Source organism: Macaca nemestrina, chromosome 12, assembly GCF_043159975.1.
Source record: "Macaca nemestrina isolate mMacNem1 chromosome 12, mMacNem.hap1, whole genome shotgun sequence".
NCBI lineage: Eukaryota > Metazoa > Chordata > Mammalia > Primates > Cercopithecidae > Macaca > Macaca nemestrina.
In genome coordinates, this window is record NC_092136.1 from 17,915,523 (window position 1) to 17,937,381 (window position 21,859).

Below are 21,859 nucleotides of genomic sequence, written 5' to 3' on the forward strand. Positions count from 1 at the left end.
TTCCCCCTATCCCTATATTTCAGTTAAGCAAGGTAGAATACAGAGCTGCCTTCTGAATTGCACTTATTCTAGAATAGAAGTTAATGAGTGAGCACACCACACTAGGAACTAAATGAACCTCTTTTAGGTAAGAAAATCCTTCACTACCTTGCTTGACTAGAATAAAAGGATAGGGAGAACTGGCTTCAAGTAATTGCGCCTCAGTCTCCCAGAGTGTTGGGATTATAAGTGAGCCACCACACTCAGGTTAGAAATGTTTTTTATGATGAAAGCACATGTTGGGCCGGGCGCGGTGGCTCACGCCTATAATCCCAGCAGTTTGGGAGGCCAACGCAGGCAGATCACGAGATCAGGAATTCAAGACCAGCGTGGTCAACATGGTAAAACCCCATCTCTACTAAAAGTACAAAAATTAGTTGGGCCTGGTGGCGAACGCTTGTAATCATTGAGGCAGAAGAATTGTTTGAACCCACGAGGCGGAGGTTGCAGTGAGCCAAGACTGCGGTTTTGCACTCCAGCCTGGACAACACAGCAAGACTCCATCGCCAAAAAAAAAAAAATAAAACACATGTTGGCGGGCACTGTTGCTCACACCTATAGTCCTAGATGCTTGGGAGGCTGAGGCAGGAAGATGGCTTTCTCAAAAATTCTAGAAATTTTAAAGACTTAAGACACAGCAAATACAATTTTTTATTTCATATTTTCCTTGTTTTAAAGGTATACCTTCTGAAATGGGCAGCATTCTTTGACTGCAACTCACTGTTCATCAGTTGTCAATGTATAAACTAGAACACAGCTGTCTAATACTGATGCCAGATTTCAAATTCATCTCTGATAGGTTCTGGCTTATTTTTTATTAAAGGATCTAATGCATCCATTCTGTTAACTGCAAGATACAATTTGAATTTTAATACTTACAAATAAAACTACTTGAAAGAGAAACTCAAAAATACTAGATCCGACTGGGCACAGTGGCTTACGCCTGTAATCCCAGCACTTTGGGAGGCTGAGGCGGGTGGATCATGAGGTCAGGAGTTCGAGACCAGCCTGGCCAACATAGTGAAACCCTGTCTTTACTAAAAATACAAAAATTAGCTGGACGTGGTGGTGGGCACCTGTAGTACCAGCTACTCGGGAGACTGAGGCAGGAGAATCGCTTGGACCTAGGAGGCAGAGGTTGCAGTGAGCCGAGATCATGCCACTGCACTCCAGTCTGGGCAACAGAGCGTGACTCCATCTCAAAAAAAAGAAAAAGTTAGATCCAAGGGTCCCTGTTGGTAGATTGAGGGTTAGATATATTTGCCCTGAAGAATCATAACTCCTATGGGCTAAGAAAAACTTTAGTAGAACGTGTTTTATTTCTTCAGTGTGCCTTTAATGGTTACTGGAGGTATATTTATATAAAATAAATAAGGCCAGGCATGGTGGCTCACGCCTGTAATCCCAGCACTTTGGGGGGCCAAGGCAGGCAAATCACCTGAGGTTGGGAGTTTGAGACCAGCTTCACCAACATGGAGAAACCCTGTCTCTACTAAAAAAAATTAAAAAAAAAAAAACAAACCCAGGCGTGGTTGCGCATGCCTGTAATTCCAGCTACTCTGGGGATCCCAGCTACTTTAAGGGGAGGCTGAGGCAGGAGTCGTTTGAACCTGGGAGGCGGAGGTTGCGGTGAGCCGATATCACACCATTGCACTCCAGCCTGGGCAACAAGAGCAAAATTCCATCTCAATCAATCAATAATAAATAAATAAATATGCGCTTAGACATATACATAAAACCAGGAGAGTGTTTGGTTGACCTATCAGAATGAAGAAGTTTGATGAAGAATATACTGATATTTGGCTGAGAAACAAAAGATTTTCATAAACATAGATGTGATCAGGTTTTTAATTTCAGTTAGATTTTTATTTGCTAGGAAATGAATACCTCTGTTAATTTTTCTTTCCACTAAAATAATCTGTATGTTGTTTTCACAGTGGCATGGCAGAGAGAAATGCTAATTTTGAAGCCCTTCCTGAGGATTGGAGAGCAAGACTAAAGCGAAGGAAAATGACTCCAAACACATAGTTTTTAAGTTTTTAAAACTTTTTTTGTATTATTACTTGTTTTGTGTTCAGTTCAAAGTCTTAACCAGTTTTATTGTCAAATAAACTATAAATGTTATGGGGGAGATCTTATAAATTTTCTGGGCAAGAGTGTATGCATACAAAGTTTTCACTTCTGTGAAATGTAATTTTTCTGTTTTGCTAAGGGATGAGGTGATTGGAATTGCTTTGACCATGCTGCCTTTATTCTCAAACTGGCAAACTTAGCATGTTAGGTATATTAACCTCATCAATCTTGAAGAACGTGGTTCATGAGGATAACACCTCTGTAGAGGACTCCCTGACAAAAGTGAAGAATTAACTTCTCCTCCAGAACAAGTGCAATTCAGAAGGCAGCTCTGCATTCTACCTTGCTTGACTGGAATTGTCTGAATCTTTTTCTGACCTCTCTTCTCTAGTCGGCCACCCCTGAAGTACTGAGGTCTAAGTGGTTTACCTCGTGCTGATAGATGGCCACACTCTTTAGAGTAGTTCTCATAAATTCTAGAACTGGTAGCTCAGTCATTTCGCACACTAGGTGGCATACAGGCAGCAGCAGGTGTTCATATCGTTGATTTTGAGAATTTCCCCCCAAGTATGTGGCAGTAAATGCAAAGAGACAGTCTGTGTATTAATGTCTCCATTGTCTTAACCTTGTTCCAAAACAAAATTCACCTCCTTTCTTTATGTGAATGTATTCTCCATAAAATTCCAGTATTTAAAAAGCAGTTTACTGTTCTGTACTTTCTATTGTATCACAATCAGGTAAAAGTCACTTTAAACTGAGGAAACGGCAAATTGTGTTTTAAAGCTCTTTGTATTTCTCCAGTTTCTGACCTTGTAAATTTGTATATATGCACTAATAAAGCTTTTTTTATAATTCTGATGGGTTATCCTTTTGCTCATCAACACCTGTTATTCCGATTATGTAACCGACTTGTTTTTTTTTTTTTTTTCTAAGCATATACAATGCAAGGTGCAAACATTTAAGAACAGCTTTCAAGAAAAAGAGCAGATCTTGAATGGGGAGTGGTGGGGCCAGTTTAGACAAACAGGCTTCTAGTCCCAGATGGTGCTATGTGATCCAAGTTTTGGGGTCTAATATTATCTATAATATCTAGATTGGTTAATAGCCATGTTAGATAATATTTGACCTACTTAATTCCTGGCAATGATGTAATACGGTTAACATTTCGAAAAAAGTTGCTTTATAGCTTTTTCCCCCATTGATAAAAGTATCAGATACGGTTATATTCATATATAGTTAACCAAAGACACGTGTTTGAATTTTATTGTAGTATATTTATTTTTTTGTTCTTGGTTTTTTTTTTTTTTTGAGACAATTTCGCTCTTGTTGCCCAGGCTGGAGTGCAATGGCGCGATCTAGGCTCACTGCAACCTCCACCTCCCCGATTCAAGTGGTTCCCCTGCCTCAGCCTCCCGAGTAGCTGGGATTACAGGCATGCGCTACCATGCCCAGCTAATTTCGTATTTTTAGTAGAGACGGGGTTTCACCAGGTTGGTCAGGCTGGTCTCAAACTGCGGACCTCAGGTGATCCGCCTGCCTCGGCCTCCCAAAGTTCTGGGATTACAGGCGTGAGCCACCGCGCCCTGCCTGGAGTATATTTCTATGCATATAATTAATTTGTTAAACCTAATCAAAATGTGTGATTTGAATTTGCTAGCTTCGTTTCTTAAGATTTTCAGTGTAGAAGGTAATTTTTCCATTCTAGCTATGGAGTGGACACAAGGTGAAAGAAGCAGCAGCTTAGAGCAAAGCATGCACAACAATTATCTAAAGCCAACAGCAAACGAGCTTGGAAATATGTTGAAGGCTACTGGCATCGTACTCATCAATGCGGTTTCGATTCCCAGGTTGGGGCTGTAATGTATGAGGTGAAAAATGAGTCTGAATCGCCGCTGCCCGCCCATACTCGCTGCAGACCTTCCCGGGGCTGCCCGCTCCCTCCGTGGGGGCGGGGCCTAGCTTGCCGGAAGCGCCCGGCTGCCCCGCCCTTTTTCCGCTTCCGGCTCGCGGTTGCTAGGCTACCCGGGCCCTCACAGACGGCAGCGGCTGGCGGGTGCAGCTAGTTTGTCCTCTTACCCACACACTGCTTGGCCTCTGTACCTAAGTGCGGTGGCCGCCTGCCTCGCTGGGGCTTCTCTGCCGCACCCATCCGTGCTGCTTGGGACGGGCCAGGGCGCGAAGGCGGTCGCACCCATCGCTCTGCCCTCCTGAGAAGTTTCTGTTCTCCTTCCCCCTTCCTACGCTTAGGAAACCCCCTCACCACCTGGCCCGGACCAGGTTCCTCTGAACCCTAAAGGGCCCGCTCTCCCAACCCCCTGACCTTTTTCCATCGACACTGACCGAGACGACTCCGTCGCGTGCTCCCATCCCCATTTCTTTCACTTTCCTGTGGCGAGCATCTCCCTTCTCAGGGAAAGGGAACCATGGGGCCAGCACCTTGGGAAGAAGAGGCGGGAAGACACGCCGCCCTCCCCGTCTCAGGTGCACCTCTGGCCTCGGCGTGACCATCTTGTTGAGCTGCGGAGAAGCTGGGTTGGCAGGATTTTCTTAAGTCAAGAGGGAGCTGGGGGGCGCCCGGGGAGGTATTGGCAGTTTTTCACTTGTCCTGTTCTGGCTTTGTAGCTTCTCGTGTGTAATCAGCTGCCTATTTGGAAATTGGGCAGGATTTGCGACTGGACGCTAATGTCACTGACTAGTTTTCATCCTATCATCCAGAAGTAACATGTTCCCAGCCTTGGAAACGCACCTAAAGCAGGTCGGTACACAGCACAGAAAGCCACAGAAATTTCTTCGGGGAACTCCATTTCTTTGGGAGCTCCACAGAAATCTGCTACTAGATAAGAAGGGATGTTCTGGTGGCATCTTTTCCCAGCTGGAGATCTTGATCCCCACAATAGAATAATTCGCAGGAATGCAGTTTGCTTGGTTTAGTTTAGTTTAGTCACATGCAACAACGCTCGTGTACTTTTTGCTGAGTCCATTATGGTTTGAAAACATCTTGACTGAAGTGGCCTTTCCTTTCACAGACTATTCCTGATCCTTATGAAGACTTTATGTACCGTCACCTCCAATATTATGGCTACTTTAAAGGTAATACCATGTTCTTGTCTAGTATCACCTTTCCTGGACTCAAGAGGAAAATTGCTTCGTTAGCTGAGAGGGTTGCACTTAGGTAGACTAATAAATAATTTGCATTGACAAATAAATATTTTTTCCTCTACCATTATTGCAAAGTACTTCCTTTCCCCATTGATCTGCAGGGTCACCTCTGTCAAGTAGAAAGCATCACTTAATACAAAGATCTGTTTCTGGGCTGTCTATTCCGTTGGTCTGTCTATCCTTTATCAATATCACTGTCTCTTAATTACTATATGGCATTAAAATAGTCTTTATCTGGAAAGACATATCTTCCCACCTTGTTCTTCAAAAGTGTCATGGCTGTTCTTGAGTCTTTGCCTTCCTATATAAATTTTACAATTGGCTTATGACATTTTATTTTATTTTATTTTATTTTTGAGATGAAGTCTCGCTCTGTCACCCAGGGTGGAGTGCAGTGGCACGATCTCAGCTCACTGCAACCTCTTCCTCCCAGATTCAAGAGATTCTCCTGCCTCAGCCTCCTGAGTAGCTGGGATTACAGGCTCGATCCTCCACGCCCGGCTAATTTTTTTTTCTTTTTTTTTTTTTTCTTTTTTTTTTTGAGATGGAGTCTCACTCTTTTCACCCAGGCTGAAGTGCAATGGCGCAAACTCGGCTCACTGCAACCTCCACCTCCTGGGTTCAAGAGATTCTCTTGCCTCAGCCTCCCAAGTAGATGGGATTACAGGCGCCAACCACCACACCCAGCTAACTTTTTTGTGTATTTTTAGTAGAGATGTGGTTTCAACATGTTGGCCAGGCTGGTCTTGAACTCCCGACCTCAGGTGATCCACCCGCCTTGGCCTCCCAAAGTGCTGGGATTACAGACATGAGCTACTGCGCCTGGCTGTTTTTTTATTTTTGAGATGGAGTTTCGCTCTTGTTGCCCAGGCTGGAGTGCCGTGGCGCGAGCTAGGCTTGCTGCAACCTCCACCTCCTGGGGTCAAGCGATTTTCCTGCCTCAGCCTCCCAAGTACCCAAGTAGCTGGGATTACAGGCATGCACCACCATGCCTGGCTAATTTTGGTGTTTTTAGTAGACACAGGGTTTCCTCATGTTGACCAGGCTGTTCTCGAACTCCTGACCTAAGGTGATCCACCCACCTTGGCCTCCCAAAGTGCTGGGATTACAGGCATGAGCCACTGTCCCCGGCCCGCTTGTGACATTTTAAAAGACTGTAGGAATTGCATTGAATCTGTAGATCAGATTTCACAAGAACTGGCAATTTTTCAACACTGGATTCTCCAATCTATGACTATAATATATATCTCCATTTACTTAGGTTTTTAATGTCTCCCAATAAAGATTTATAGTTTTTCATAATACTTCATATTTTTATGCTATTATAAATGTTGATCTTCTTAAAATTTTATTTCCTAACTTTGTTATTGGTATATTGAAATAAGATGGAGTAATATTGATTGTATTAGTATTTATTTTATTTTATTTTATTTTTATTTTATTTTTTTTTGAGACGGAGTCTCGCTGTGTCTCCCAGGCTGGAGTGCAGTGGCGCAATCTCGGCTTACTGCAAGCTCCGCCTCCCAGGTTCACGCCATTCTCCCGCCTCAGCCTCCCAAGTAGCTGGGACTACAGGCGCCCGCCACCACACCCAGCTAATTTTTTGTATTTTTTTTTAGTAGAGACGGGGTTTCACCATGTTAGCCAGGATGGTCTCGATCTGCTGACCTCGTGATCCACCCGCCTCGGCCTCCCAAAGTGCTGGGATTACAGGCTTGAGCCACCGCGCCCGGCCAATTTTATTTCTATCAAAGAATTTTGTTAAATTTTTTTATTAACTACATTAGTCGTCACCCCTTATTATCTACAGGGGGGAGGTTCCAAGACCCCTGGATGGCCTGAAACCACTGATAGTGCTAAATCCAAATCACTCTCATTCAGAACAGACTTCTATCTTCCACCCACAAATTTAATGCCTTTTCCACCATAACTAAGTACTTATGCACTGTGGCCATAACTTTTGCAATTTGAAGTATGACAGCAAAACTATTATGAATTTCTTTTTTCTTCTTCACAATTCACAAATAGATTTGTTCTTACCATAGAACTTAGCAACCTCAGCATGCATATATATTTTATTTATTTATTTATTTATTTATTATTTTTTAGATGGTCTGTTTCTTGCCTTGGCCGGAATGCAATGTTGCAATCACAGCTCATTGCAGCCTTGACTTTCCAGGCTTAAGCGATCCTCTTACCTCCCAACTAGATGGGAACACAAGCACAAGCCAGCACACCCAGCTAATTTTTAAATATTTTTTGCAGAGACATGGTCTTACTATGTTGCTCAGGCTGGTCATCATACGATTTTTTACTTTCCATACAAAGTCAAGAACTTCAGGCCGGGTGCGGTGGCTCACGCCTGTAATCCCAACACTTTGGGAGGCCAAGGTGGGCAGATCACCTGAGGTCAGGAGTTCGAGACCAGCCTGGCAAACATGGCAAAACCCTGTCTCTACTAATAATACAAAAAATTAGCTGGGCTTGGTGTTGCACGCCTGTAATCCCAGCTACTCAGAAGGTGGAGGCAGGAGAAACACTTGAACCTGGGAGGCAGAGGTTACAATGAGCCGAGATTGTGCCACTCCACTCCAGATTGTTGAAGTTTCAATACCCTCTTCATAGGGAGAGAGAAATTCAGGGAGGAGGGTGTGTAGGCAATTGTGAAAGGTAGTAAATGATATTCAGGAGAAACGAATGAGCTCCAAAAATCATGTCCTGGGACAAAGTTCCTCTCAGCTCCCGGGAGGGGTGGCAAGCAAGTGAGGGGAGGAGCTTCACTGAAGAAAGGTTGTCTTACGCAAGTAGTTGCCCAGGTAATCTCTGAGTTGCCCTCATAATTGATGAAAAGTCTATCGGGGTGTTGTGACAATTTTTAGTCTCCTCTTTAGTGGTTCATCTTTACTAGTTATTTGATGAGATTCCTAGGGAAGGGGTCTTAAAACAACTGCTTTTCTTTTGGAAAGAAGTTTCCTTAGTCAGATAAGGAATTCCAGAGAGGAGTCCTTTCCTGTTCTTGGGGTAGTGGGGAGACAGGAGAGGTCAGAAAGTCCTTGGTTCTGAGGCAGCTTCTAAGGCTTTTCTAATTTTTTTAAATTTATTTTTTCAACTTTTATTATAGATTAGAGGGTACATGTGCAGGTTTGTTACATGGGTAAATTGCATGTTATTGAGGGTTGGAACCCTTTCTATGTTTAGTTCAAAGTGTTCAGTAGGCCAAGTGCCAAACCTTTGGGCCATAATTTTTTTTTCTTTTTTTTTTTTGAGACAGGATCTCGCTCTGTCACTCAGGCTGGAGGGCAGTGGCCTCCACATCCCAGGCTCAAGCAACCCTCCCAGCCCTGGGCTATCATTTTCTGAGTTCCAACACAGCCCTTGTAGCTTCAGAATCTTTCTGCCTACCAAGCCCTTTCTCACTCCACTACACCAGGCTGCTTCTCAAGTCTCCTCTTTACATCCATTTCCTCAGCTGTAAGGTGGAGATAATTATGTTTCACTCACATGAGCTGGAATATGAAAGCTCTTTGAAAAATGCAGCGTATTCATTACAAAGGCCTGTGGTGGTGGGTGGTGATAAAAGGAGTAGGGGTTTGGTATTGACCTAGATGTTAGAAGTGATGAGTCAGCCTTCCAGCAACTTTTTTTTTTTTTTTTTTTTTTTTGAGGCAGAGTCTCGCTCTGTCGCCCAGGCTGGAGTGCAGTGGCCAGATCTCGGCTCACTGCAAGCTCCGCCTCCCGGATTCACGCCGTTCTCCTGCCTCAGCCTCCCGAGTAGTTGGGACTACAGGCGCCCACCACCTTGCCTGGCTAGTTTTTTTGTTTTTTTAGTAGAGACGGGGTTTCACCATGTTAGCCAGGATGATCTCGATCTCCTGACCTCGTGATCCGCCCATCTCGGCCTCCCAAAGTGCTGGGATTACAGGCTTGAGCCACCACGCCCGGCCACCTTCCAGCAACTTTAATTAAACTACCTATTTTTAGCGCAGAGAGGCAGTTTACCAAACTCTGCTACGCATCAGCATGTTCGGAAGAATAACCCTCAGTACCTGTTGCATGGCTCTCTTGGGGGAAAAGATGATTTGATACCAGACACCCTGCAAAAGGAGAAGCTTCTATGTGAGTAACAATCAGTATGTGTGACCTCTAGAACCTCATTGCCTAGTAACTCCTCTGAGTATTCAGAAGAACCTGCTCTAACATGGGAGAGGCCGGGGAGCAGCCTTGGCCTCTGTTTCTAACACCGTTCAAAACTTCTCTCTAAATCTACTTTGGATTACAGGTTTAAATCAAAATACTGTATTTTCTAGCCAGGCGTGGTGACTCATGCCTGCAATCCCAGCACTTTGGGAGACTGAGGTGGGTGGATCACTTGAGGTCAGGAGTTTGAGACCAGTCTGACCAGCATGGCAAAACCCCAGCTCTACTAAAAATATACAAATTAGCCGGGTGTGGTGACACACACCTGTAATCTCAGGACTTGGGAGGCTGAGGTGGGAGGATTGCTTGAACCCAGGAGGTGGAGGCTCAGTGAGCCGACATTGGGCCACTGCACTTCAGCCTGGGTGACAAAGTGAGATTCTGTCTCAAAAAAAAAAAAAAAAAAGAGTAATATGCCTGTCATGGTGGCTCACGCCTGTAATCCCAGTACTTTGGATAGCTGAGGCAGGCAGATCGCTTGTGCTCAGGAGCTCGAGACCAGCCTGGGCAACATGGCAAAACTCTTGTCTCTACAAAAACATACAAAAATTAGCTGGATGTGGTGGCAGGTGCCTGTGGTCCCAGCTACTGGGGAGGTTGAGGCAGGAGAATTGTGTGAACCTGGGAGGCGGAAGTTGCAGTGAACTGAGATTGCGCCACTGCATTCCAGCCTGGGCAACAGAGTGAGACCCTGTCTCAAAAAAAAAAAAAAAGTAATACATTGATTTTCAGTTTTGATGGATAATGCTTACTAAGGCTGTTTGCATAGGAGCAGTGGAAAACAGTTCTAGCTAGCTTACGCAAAAAAATAATTTTTTCCAGAGACACAGGTTTCTTCTAAAATCTAAGGGGAGGAATGCAGTTGAACTTCTCCCTCAAACCAAACATTGATCCACCCCTCTTTTCTCTATATCCCCCCTTGCTTATCCCCCACCTCCACCGCTGCCTTTATACCCCCACCCTCACAGTCCCACCACCTCCCATCCAAGCTATCATCATTCAGCCTTCTAATTGGTCTCCTGGCTCCTCTTGTTCTGTGCTGCACCCCCCAATCAGCTTTCCACATAGCAGTGTTTTTTATATGCAAATCTGACTAGGTCCCTTTTCTACTTAAAACCTTTGAATGACACAAGATCTGAAAACCATAAAATACATTATTTAATTTTTTTTTTTTTGAGACGGAGTCTCACTCTTGTCCCCAGGCTGGAGAGTGGTAGCACTATCTCAGCTCACTGCAACCTCTGCCTCCTGGGTTCAAGCTATTCTTCTGCCTCAGCCTCCCCAGTAGCTGGGATTACAGGTGTGCACCACCACTCCCAGCTAATTTTTGTATTTTTAGTAGAGACAGTGTTTCACCATGTTAGCCAGGCTGGTCTCAAACTCACAACCTTGGGTGATCGGCCCACCTTGGCCTCCCAAAGTGCTGGGATTACAGGTGCGAGCCAACACACCTGGCCAATATTAATAATTTTTTTTTTTTTTTTTGAGACAGAGTCTTGCTCTGTCGAAAGGCTGGAGTGCAGTGGCTCCATCCTGGCTCACTACAACCTCCGCCTCCTGGCTTCAAGTGATTCTCCTGCCTCAGCCTCCTGGGTAGCTGGGACTACAGGTGTGCACCACGGTGCCTAGCTAATTTTTGTATTTTTAGTAGAGACAGGATTTCACTGTGTTAGCCAGGATGGTCTCGATCTCCTGACCTTGTGATCCGTCCACCTCAGCCTCCCAAAGTGCTGGGATTACAGGCGTGAGCCACTGCGCCCATCTGGCCAGGCTGGTCTTGAACTCCCAACCTCAGGTAGTCCACCCACCTCGGCCTCCCAAAGTGCTAGGATTACAGGTGTGAGCTACCGTGCCCAGCCTGCTTTATATTTCTTTAGTTATGAGTGACATTGTGCAGCTTTACTGTCTTTTCAAATGTTTATTTCCTTTTATTTCCCCCATTAAAGTATGGGAGAAAGATTTAGCTAGAAATGCAGGGGTCCCAAGTGGGCATAGGAAATGAGAAGGGATGGGGATAGTGAATGGAAGAAAAGAAGACAATGATCCCTGAGACAAACGGGGCCTCCTCTTCCTCTTTCTAGGGCCTACCAGTTTATCTTCAGCTGTGCACAGACAAATAGAAGCCATCAACAGAGGTATTTCATGTCCTTCCAGACCAGAAAATTCAAGCTCCTTTTTTGGACTATGTCTTCTTCACCTGCTCTTCCCACCAAACCTGAGAATTACCAGACAGGAATGGGACTGATGCCTGATGAGCACTGAAGGATCCTCAGCCTTTAGTTCCCCCTTTCATTTCCATTTTTTTCTTTTTTCCTCATTCCCTTTTTTTTTTTTTTTTTTTTCGGACATAGACTTTCACTCTTGTCACCCGGACTGGATACAGTGGTGCAGCCTCAGCTCACTGCAACCTCCACCTCCCAAGTTCAAAGATTCTCCTGCCTCAGCCTTCTGAGTAGCTGGGATTACAGGCATGTGCCACCACACCCAGCTAATTTTTGTAGTTTCAGTAGAGACAGGATTTCACCACGTTGGCCAGGCTGGTCTCGAACTCCTGAACTCAGGTGATCCACCCGCCTTGGCCTCCCAAAGTTCAAAGTTTTGGGATTACAGGCATGAGCCACAGTGCCCGGCCCCTCCTTTCTTTTTTACCTTCCTGAAAGCCTTTCTTTTCTTCCCTTTTTTTCTGATTCTTTCTTCTGCCCCATCTCACGCTTTATCTCACCTTCCTCTTTCCATCTTCTTTATGTCTCTCTTTCCTTGGTATGGTAATATTATGGTCCTGAAATTTTATTTGTAGGTTATTTCACTATAGTTGGTAAAAAAGAAGAAAAAAATAATAAAGTTGTATGTACTTTTTTCTAAAATGGCAATGGATATATTGAAATTCCCTCTCTTGCCACTAGCCAAACAAAAATAATAAAGCACATTAAGTAACTTCTTATTCATTGTAACCAACTGTTGAAATGTCTTGGACCATTAAATTTAATTTTTTTTAAAAAAGGTTTTTTATTTACCCTAAAGTTTTATATTCAGACATTTAATAGACTGTGCAGAATTTTAACATTTTTTAATTTTGAGCCTGTTATTCTGGACTAAATCTTCTTGAAGGAGAAACATGTCAAATAATCATGTATCTGTGCTAATATTTTAATATAATGCTTAAAATAGTTTCATTGTTATAGATGAGCAGTAAAGTTCCCAAGGAGGAAAAGGAAGATGTTCACTTACTCTCTTTCCCTTTGGCAGATTCACATATGCTGAGTTTACCACATCTTAGGAGCAGACAGCTTCTTTATGATGAGTTGGATGAAGTAAATCCACGTCTTCGAGAACCCCAAGAGCTCTTTTCCATTTTGTCTACCAAGAGGCCACTGCTGGCTCCAAGATGGCCAATCGAATGTGAGGTCATCAAGGAAAGCATTCATCATATTGGTAATATGACTTATGTGAAGTGGTCTTGCTAATCTATTCTGCCTGACTTTTTTTTGTTTTTGTTTTGTTTTGTTTTGTTTTGAGAAGAAGTCTCACTCTATTGCCCAGGCTGGAGTGCAGTGGCGCAATCTCGGCTCACTGCAACCTCCGCCTCCTGGGTTCAAGTGATTCTCCTCACTCAGCCTCCTGAGTAGCTGGAATTACAGGTGCGCACCACCACTCCCGGCTAATTTTGCGTTGCTTTTGTTGTTTTTGTTTTTTTTGTTTTTTTTGTTTTTTTTTTGAGACGGAGTCTTGCTCTGTCGCCGAGACTGGAGTGCAGTGGCCGGATCTCGGCTCACTGCAAGCTCCGCCTCCCGGGTTTACGCCATTCTCCTGCCTCAGCCTCCCGAGTAGCTGGGACTACAGGCACCCGCCACCTCGCCCGGCTATTTTTTTGTATTTTTTACTAGAGACGGGGTTTCACCGAGTTAGCCAGGATGGTCTCGATCTCCTGACCTCGTGATCCGCCCATCTCGGCCTCCCAAAGTGCTGGGATTACAGGCTTGAGCCACCGCGCCCGGCCTAATTTTGCGTTTTTAAGTAGAGACAGGGTTTCACCTTGTGTGCAAGGCTAGTCTCGAACTCCTCACCTCGTGATCCGCCCGCCTTGGCCTCCCAAAGTGCTGGGATTACAGGCATAAGCCACCAAGCCTGGCCTTCTGCCTGACTTTATTACAAGACCTGAGAATGTTAAGTCCTATGTGCTTAAGTATAAGGCAGGACAGAGTCAACATTTGTTTATTTATTTATTTATTTATTTATTTATTTATTTATTGAGACAGAGTCTCACTCCGTCACCCAGGCTGGAGTGCAGTGGCTTGATCTCCACTCACAGCAGCCCCCACCTCCCAGGTTCAAGCGATTCTCCTGCCTCAGCCCCACAAGTAGCTGGGATTACAGGTGCCCGGCCACCATGCCTGGCTAGTTTTTTGTTGTTGTTGTTGTTTGTTTGTTTGTTTGTTTTTTGAGACTGACTTTCGCTCTTCTTGCCCAGACTGGAGTGCAATGGCATGAGCTCAGCTCACTGCACCCTCTGCCTCCTGGGTTCAAATGATTATCCCGCCTGAGTAGCTGGGATTACAGGCGTGTGCCACCATGCCCAGCTAATTTTGTATTTTTAGTAGAAACGGGGTTTCTCTATGTTGGTCAGACTGTTCTCGAACTCCCAACCTCAGGTGATCCACCTGCCTCGGCCTCCCAAAGTGCTGGGATTACAGATTTGGGCCACTGCACCCAGCTAGTGTTTATATTTTTATTAGAGTCAGGGTTTCTGCATGTTGGCCAGGCTAGCCTCAAACTCCTGACCCTAAGTGATCCACCCGCCTTGGCCTCCCAAAGTGCTGGGATTACAGGCATGAGCCTCTGCACCAGGCCTAGAGTCAACATTTATTAACTCACCCTGAAACAGTTAAACTGTGAGAAACTGATATAAACTCACCAAAATCAAGTCATACTAATGTGTAAACTAGAATGCTTCTGAGTTTTTCAGAATGGGAGGATACCTTCCTAGAAGACAAAATATATAAATACTGAAATCTGTTTTCTAGATTAACCTGTTTCAGTGGGTTTTTTTCTTTTCTTTTTCTTTTTTTGGAGGGAGGACATAGCATCTTATCTAAAAATACAGAGGTGCTACCCTGTCTCAGTATTAATGTGTTTGGTTATGTAGTATTTTTACCAGTCTTGGTATAATTGAAGACTACATATACCACAACATAGTTTTTACTGTTTTTAGTTATATTTTGAGTGTATTGGAGTTTTCTTGTCGGAATGGTGGAGACTTCTTTTTGACATTATGGGTCATACCTGTGAGCTCTTGGAGCAAGCACAATCTTCTTCATCCATTTTATGGATTAAGCATTTATGGAAGTGGGTTGCATTAGAAAGTGGGGACTTCTCTAATTACCAGAACAAGTCTAGCAAACATCATGTATGTCTCTGCTTTATACTACTGGATAAAAAACTGGATATTCCTCTTTTTTTTTTTTTTTTTTTTTTTTGAGATGGAGTCTTGCTCTGTCGCCCAGGCTAGAGTGCAATGGCTCCATCTTGGCTCACTGCAACCTCTGCCTCCCGGGTTCAAGCAATTCTCCTGCCTCAGCCTCTCAAGTAGCTGGGATTACAGGCACACACCACCATTCCTGGCTAATTTTTGTATTTTTAGTAGAGACAGGGTTTCACCATCTTGGCCAGGGTGGTCTCGAACTCCTGCCCTCGTGATCCACTCGCCTCAGCCTCCCAAAGTGCTGGGATTACAGGTGTGAGCCACCACACCCAGCTGGATGTTCCTCATTTTCTGTCTCCCTGCTTTATAATATTCGTTCGTATGTGTTGTCATATGCTAAGTACAGTGCCTGGTGCTAGAGATAATAGTGATGAACAAAGTGGAGAGTTCATGGACCCAGAGTTCATGAACTAGTGAGGAAGTTAAACATTTTACCAGACAATTGCATAGTGCTTGGTCCACCTAAGCATACCTAACCCAGCTTAGAGATCAGCATAAGTTTTCAAAAGGAGTTGCCATCTAAGCTGAGATCTAAAGGATGAGTTTGAAATGATCCAATTAAGAGGGTCAAAGAAAAGTATTTCAGTTGGAAGAAACAGAAAAAGAGCATGGCATGCTTGGGCAACCATAGAACATTGAGGATTAAAAAGAGATGAGTCTGAAAATATAGGGAAAAAATAAAAGTGGAGTTTATTTTACTTTATATTTTATTTTAATTTAATATTTTATTTTTGAGACAGGGTCCTGTTCTGTCACTCAGGCTGGAGTGCAGTGGTGTGATCACAGCTCACTGCAGCCTTGAACTCCTGGCCACAAGCCATTCTCCCACCTCAGCCTCCTGAGTAGCTAGGACTATAGGCGTGCACCACCATGCCTGGCTAATTTTTTTTCTTTTTTTCTTTTTTTTGAGAACAGAGTCTCTGTTGCCCAGGCTGGAGTGCAGTGGCATGATTTTGGCTCACTGCAACCTCTGCCTCCTGGGTTCAAGTGCTTCTCATGCCACAGCCTCCCAAGTAGCTGGGATTACAGGCACGTGTCACCACACCCTGCTCATTTTTTATATTTTTGGTAGAGACAGGGTTTCACCATGTTGGCCAGGCTGGTCTCGAACTCCTGACCTCAAGCGATCCACCTGCCTCGGCCTCCCAAAGTGCTGGGATTACAGGTGTGAACCACCGCGCCTGGCCGCCTGGCTAATTTTTAAAAAGCTTTTTTATAGAGACACGTGGTCTCACTATGTTGCCCAGGCTATTCCCAAATTCCTGGCCTCAAAGGATCCTCCTGGCCTCCTAAAGTTCTGAGATTACAGGTGTGAGCCGCAACCCCAGCAAGGAAACTGGAATTTAATAACCAAGTTAATGCTCTGATAATTCACTAAACTACAAGATCTTTCTTTTTATTTTTTTATTTTATTTTATTTTATTTTGAGATGGAGTCTTGCTCTGTTGCCCAGGCTGGAGTGCAATGGCGCAATCTCGGCTTACCGCAACCTCTGCCTCCCAGGTTCAAGTGATTCTCCTGCCTCAGCCTCCTGAGTAGCTAGGATTACAGGCGTGCACCACCACGCCCGACTAATTTTTGTATTTTTTATTAGTAGAGACGGGGTTTCACCATGTTGGTCAGGCTGGTCTCAAACTCCTGACCTCGTGATCCGCCTGCCTCGGCCTCCCAAAGTGCTGGGATTACAGGCGTGAGCCACCGCACCCAGCCAACTACAAGATCTTTTATAAAGCAACTTTTAAAAAAATTTTTCGGCCGGGCGCGGTGGCTCAAGCCTGTAATCCCAGCACTTTGGGAGGCCGAGACGGGTGGATCACGAGGTCAGGAGATCGAGACCATCCTGGTGAACACAGTGAAACCCCGTCTCTACTAAAAATACAAAAAAAAACTAGCTGGGCGAGGTGGCAGGCGCCTGTAGTCCTAGCTACTCGGGAGGCTGAGGCAGGAGAATGGCGTGGACCCGGGAGGCGGAGCTTGCAGTGAGCTGAGATCAGGCCACTGCACTCCAGCCCGGGCTACAGAGCAAGACTCCGTCTCAAAAAAAAAAAAAAAAAAAAAAAAAAAAAAAAAAATTTTCAAAGAAACTTATTAACAATCACCTTATTAGGCCGGGCGCGGTGGCTCAAGCCTGTAATCCCAGCACTTTGGGAGGCCGAGACGGGCGGATCACGAGGTCAGGAGATCGAGACCATCCTGGCGAACACAGTGAAACCCCGTCTCTACTAAAAATACAAAAACTTAGCCGGGCGAGGTGGCAGGCGCCTGTAGTCCCAGCTACTCGGGAGGCTGAGGCAGGAGAATGGCGTGAACCCGGGAGGCGGAGCTTGCAGTGAGCTGAGATCCGGCCACTGCACTCCAGCCTGGGTGACAGAGCGAGACTCCGTCTCAAAAAAAAAAAAAAAAAAAAAAAAAAAAAAAAAAAAAAAATCACCTTATTGTTTAAACTAAATTGTATTAATAAGCACCTTATTGGTTGTTGTTGTTTTTGAGACAGAGTCTCACTCTGTCGCCCAAGCTAGAGTACAGTGGCACCGTGTCAGCTCACTGCAACCTCTGTCTCCTGGGTTTAAGCAATTCTCCTGCCTCAACCTCCTGAGTAGCTGGGATTGCAGGTGCCCACCACCAAGCTTGACTAATTTTTGTTTTGTTATTTGTTTTTGTTTTTGTTTTTGTTTTTGTTTTGAGACGGAGTCTGGCTCTGTCGCCCCAGGCTGGAGTGCAGTGGTACGATCTCCACTCGCTGCAAGCTCCGCCTCCCGGGTTCACGCCATTCTCCTGCCTCAGCCTCCCATGCAGCTGGGACTACAGGCACCCGCCACCGCACCTGGCTAATTTTTTGTATTTTTAGTAGAGACGGGGTTTCACCGTGTTAGCCAGGATGGTCTCGATCTCCTGACCTTGTGATCCGCCTGTCTCAGCCTCCCAAAGTGCTAATTTTTATATTTTTTAATAGAGACGGGGTTTCACCATGTTGGCCAGGCTGGTCTCGATCTGCTGACCTCGTGATCCACTCGCCTCGGCCTCCCAAAGTGCTGGGATTACAGGCGTGCAAGCACCTTATTGTTTAAATTGTCAAAACCTCATCACTTCCCATAATCTTTGAGAAAATAAATTCATATAATATTTTACTGAGGTATATCTTTGTATGCTCTTGGAATTAATCAGTGGCTACTGTTCTAAAAATGATATTGAAAAGTTGTTCAAGTTCCACAAAGGAAATGTTTTTATTTTTTAGTTTTTTAATTATTTATTTATTTATTTTGAGACAGAGGCTCGCTCTGTTTGCCCAGGCTGGCGTGCAGTGGTGTGATCTCGATTCACTGCAACCTCCGCCTCCCGGGTTAGAGCGATTCTCCTACCTCAGCCTCCCGAGCAGCTAGGACTACAGGCACATGCCACCATACCCGGTTAATTTTTGTATTTTTAGCAGAGGCGGGAGTTTCACTATGTTGGCCAGGCTGGTCTCGAACTCCTGACCTCAGGTAATCCACCCACCTTGTCCTCCCAAAGTGCTGTGATTACAGACACGAGCCCCTACACCCAGCCAAAGAAATCTTTTTAAATTCGGTATTAATGAAAAAGCCTTAGCTAGGCACAGTGGCTCACACCTGTAATCCCAGCACTTTGGGAGGCAGAGGCGGGCGGATCACCTGAGGTCGGGAGTTTGAGACCATCCTGACCAACATGGAGAAACCCCATCTCTACTAAAAAATGCAAAATTAACCGAGCGTGGTGGCACATGCCTGTAATCCCACCTACTCAGGGGCTGAGGTGGGAGAATCGCTTGAACCCGAGAGGCGGAGGTTGCAGTGAGCTGAGATCGCACCATTGCACTCCAGCCTGGGCAATAGAGCGAGACTCCGTCTCAAGAAAATAAAAAGAAAGAAAAGAAAAAGACTTGCTTCCTCTGAAACGATTGATAAACTTAGTCCTCTATGGTAATAAAAAAAGTTATGTTAATGACCATATTTTGCTGATATTAAGGAAAGTCAGGGCCAAATTTTGAAGAGCTGTTGCAGCAGCTATATTGACCTTTCTGACTTATTTTTAGGTCTTCTATGGATAGTTTATTATTTCATTTTATATGCTCTTTGTTAAAAGTGTCCTCATAAGTCTTTATGGAAAGAAACAAGACATAATTATTTTATAAACAAGCAGGAAATTTAGGGTGGGAATTTGGTTTGATTCAACCAAACTAACCATTTGGAAAGTTATTATTATTATTTTATATTAGTTCTGATAGTGCCACTTACATTATTTCTTATTTTGTACTTTTTAAAATGTCTTCTTTCAGAGTGGGCTCCACCTCAACCAGAATATTTCTATCAACCTAAAGGAAATGAAAAGGTACCAGAGATTGTAGGAGAGAAAAAAGGAACAGTTGTCTATCAATTAGATTCAGGTATTGTCATTACACTGAACAATGAATGGTTAATCATGACAAAGTTATAATAAACATATGTTCAATAATAAAAGTGATTTTAAAAATCCATAGTTTAGTGGTAAACTCTTTTCCAGGCCAACCTGAGTGGGAGCCTGGGGGAGGAGTCATAAGCAGCCTGCTGTAAAGTTTCAACAATTTTCTAAAATCAAAGTACATTCTTTTTTTTTTTTTTTTTTTTTTGAGACAGAGTGTGGCTCTGTCGCCCCGGCTGGAGTGCAGTGGCCGGATCTCAGCTCACTGCAAGCTACGCCTCCCGGGTTCACGCCATTCTCCTGCCTCAGCCTCCCGAGTAGCTAAGACTACAGGCGCCCGCCACCTCGCCCGACTAGTTTTTTGTATTTTTTTAGTAGAGACAGGGTTTCACCGTGTTAGCCAGGATGGTCTCGATCTCCTGACCTCGTGATCCGCCCGTCTTGGCCTCCCAAAGTGCTGGGATTACAGGCTTGAGCCACCGCGCCCGGCCAAAGTACATTCTTTTTAATAGTTCTAAGTCCATTAACAGCTTCTCTCTTGTTATTCTCCTTCCTGAAAATCAGATGTTGGATCATCTTTGGGGAGATTACTCTTCTTTTCTTCACCTCCTATATGTACTTTAATGAGTACTTTGTTCTATGTGCATATGACTGTCATTTAGTAATGCAGTTTCCTGTGTTGAGTTTTAAGCTTCTAGGGGTTGAATATATGTCTTTTGTAGAAATATGCAGAACATCATACCTAACAACAATAAAATACTCCTTCTTTTTGTTTTCGCCATCCCTACTGAAGTCATACACATTCTTTTTAAGGGTACCTGTTAGATTCCCCAGGATAAACTATATGCTAGGCCATAAAGCAAGTTTTTATACATGTAAAAGGATTAAAATAATACAAAGTACATTCTCTGACCATAGTAAAATTGAATTAGAAATCAACAACAGAATGAAATATGAGATAGCCACAAATATGTGGAAATTGAATAACATCTTTCTAAATAACCTATAGGTTAAAGAAATCACAAGTAGACTTCAAAAATATTTTGAATGTAGTGAAAATAAAACCACAACATATTAACAGTTATAGGATGCAAAAACAAAATGAACCAGTGCCAGGGATATTTATGGGTATTTATGGCTTTAAGTGCCTGTATTTCAAAACAAAAATGGCTTCTTATCAATTACCTAAGCTTCTACCTTAGCAAACTGGAAAAATAAAAGCCAACTAAACCCAAAGCAAGCAGAAGGAAAGTAGTAATAAAAATAAGAATGTGGCTGGGCACAGTGGCTCACGCCTATAATCCCAGCACTTTGGGAGGCTGAGGCAGGCAGATCACCTAAGGTTGGGAGTTCGAGACCAGCCTGACCAACATGGGGAAACCCCATCTCTACTGACAATACAAAATTAGCCGGGTGTGGCGGTACATGCCTGCAATCCCAGCTACTTGGGAGGCTAAGGCAGGAGAATCTCTTGAACCTGGGAAGCAGAGGTTGTGGTGAGCCAAGATTGTGCCATGCACTCCAGCCTGGGCAAGAAGATTGAAACTCTGTCTCAAAAAAATAAATAAATAAATAAAAATAAAAAAAGTATGTAGGCCGGGTGTGGTGGCTCATACTTGTAATCCCAGCACTTTGGGAGGCCAAGATGGGCAGATCACCTGGGGTCAGCAGTTCGAGACCAGCCTGGCCAACATGGTGAACCTCTGTCTCTACTAAAATACAATAAATTAGCCAGTCATGGTGGCAGGTGCCTGTAAACCCAGCTACTCAGGAGGCTGAGGCAGGAGAATCATTTAAATGTGGGAGGTGGAGGTTGCAGTGAGCCATGATGGCACCACTGCACTCCAGCCTGGGCAACAAGAGTGAAACTCCATTTCAAAAAAAAGAAGAAGAAGAAGAAGGTAGGCTGGGTGCGGTGGCTCATGCCTGTAATCCCAGCACTTTGGGAGGCCAAGGTGGGTGGACCACAAGGTCAGGAGATCGAGACCATCGTGGCTAACACGGTGAAACCCCATCTCTACTAAAAATACAAAAAAGTAGCTGGGCATGGTGGCAGGCACCTGTAGTTCCAGCTATCCAGGAGGCTGAGGCAGGAGAATCCCTTGTACCTTGGGAGGCGGAGGTTGCAGTGAGCCAAGATTGTGCCACTGCACTCCAGCCTGGGCGACAGACCAAGACTCTGTCTCAAAAAATAATCATCATCATCATAAGAGGCTGGGTTGGTGCCTCATACCTGTAATCCTAGCACTTCGGGAGGCGGAGGTGGGTGGATCACTTGAGGTCAGGAGTTTGAGACCAGCTTGACCAACATGATGAAACCCTGTTTCTACTAAAAATACAAAAATTAGTTGGGCGTGGTGGTGTGCCCCTGTAATCCCAGCTGCTCAGGAGGCTGAGGCAGAGGAATCGCATGAACCAGGGAGACAGAGGTTGCAGTGAGCCAAGATTGTGCCACTATGCTCAGCCTGGGTGACAAAGTGAGACTCTATCTCAAAA

General features: G+C 44.4%; 2 protein-coding genes across 8 annotated transcripts in view; both read left to right on the top strand.

Moving 5' to 3' along the window:
- Positions 1 to 2,970, top strand: part of LOC105471701 (formin binding protein 4) — a 53,557-nt gene extending 50,587 nt beyond the window's left edge. For both annotated transcript variants that reach the window (XM_011724459.3, XM_011724460.3), the window contains exon 17: positions 1,977 to 2,970. In XM_011724459.3, the coding sequence (XP_011722761.1) occupies positions 1,977 to 2,067 (91 nt within the window). In that variant the 3' untranslated portion in view covers positions 2,068 to 2,970. The remainder of the gene's footprint in view (positions 1 to 1,976) is intronic.
- A 1,157-nt stretch (positions 2,971 to 4,127) lies between these two features.
- Positions 4,128 to 21,859, top strand: part of LOC105471699 (AGBL carboxypeptidase 2) — a 75,103-nt gene continuing 57,371 nt past the window's right edge. For all 6 annotated transcript variants that reach the window (XR_011610586.1, XR_011610587.1, XM_071074633.1 and 3 more), the window contains exons 1-7: positions 4,128 to 4,644; positions 4,735 to 4,867; positions 5,139 to 5,202; positions 9,253 to 9,387; positions 11,550 to 11,603; positions 12,715 to 12,900; positions 19,242 to 19,349. Coding sequence is in view for 4 of the 6 variants with exons in the window: in XM_071074633.1 (XP_070930734.1) it covers positions 4,835 to 4,867; positions 5,139 to 5,202; positions 9,253 to 9,387; positions 11,550 to 11,603; positions 12,715 to 12,900; positions 19,242 to 19,349 (580 nt within the window). In the remaining 2 variants the exon portion in view is untranslated. The remainder of the gene's footprint in view (positions 4,645 to 4,734; positions 4,868 to 5,138; positions 5,203 to 9,252; positions 9,388 to 11,549; positions 11,604 to 12,714; positions 12,901 to 19,241; positions 19,350 to 21,859) is intronic.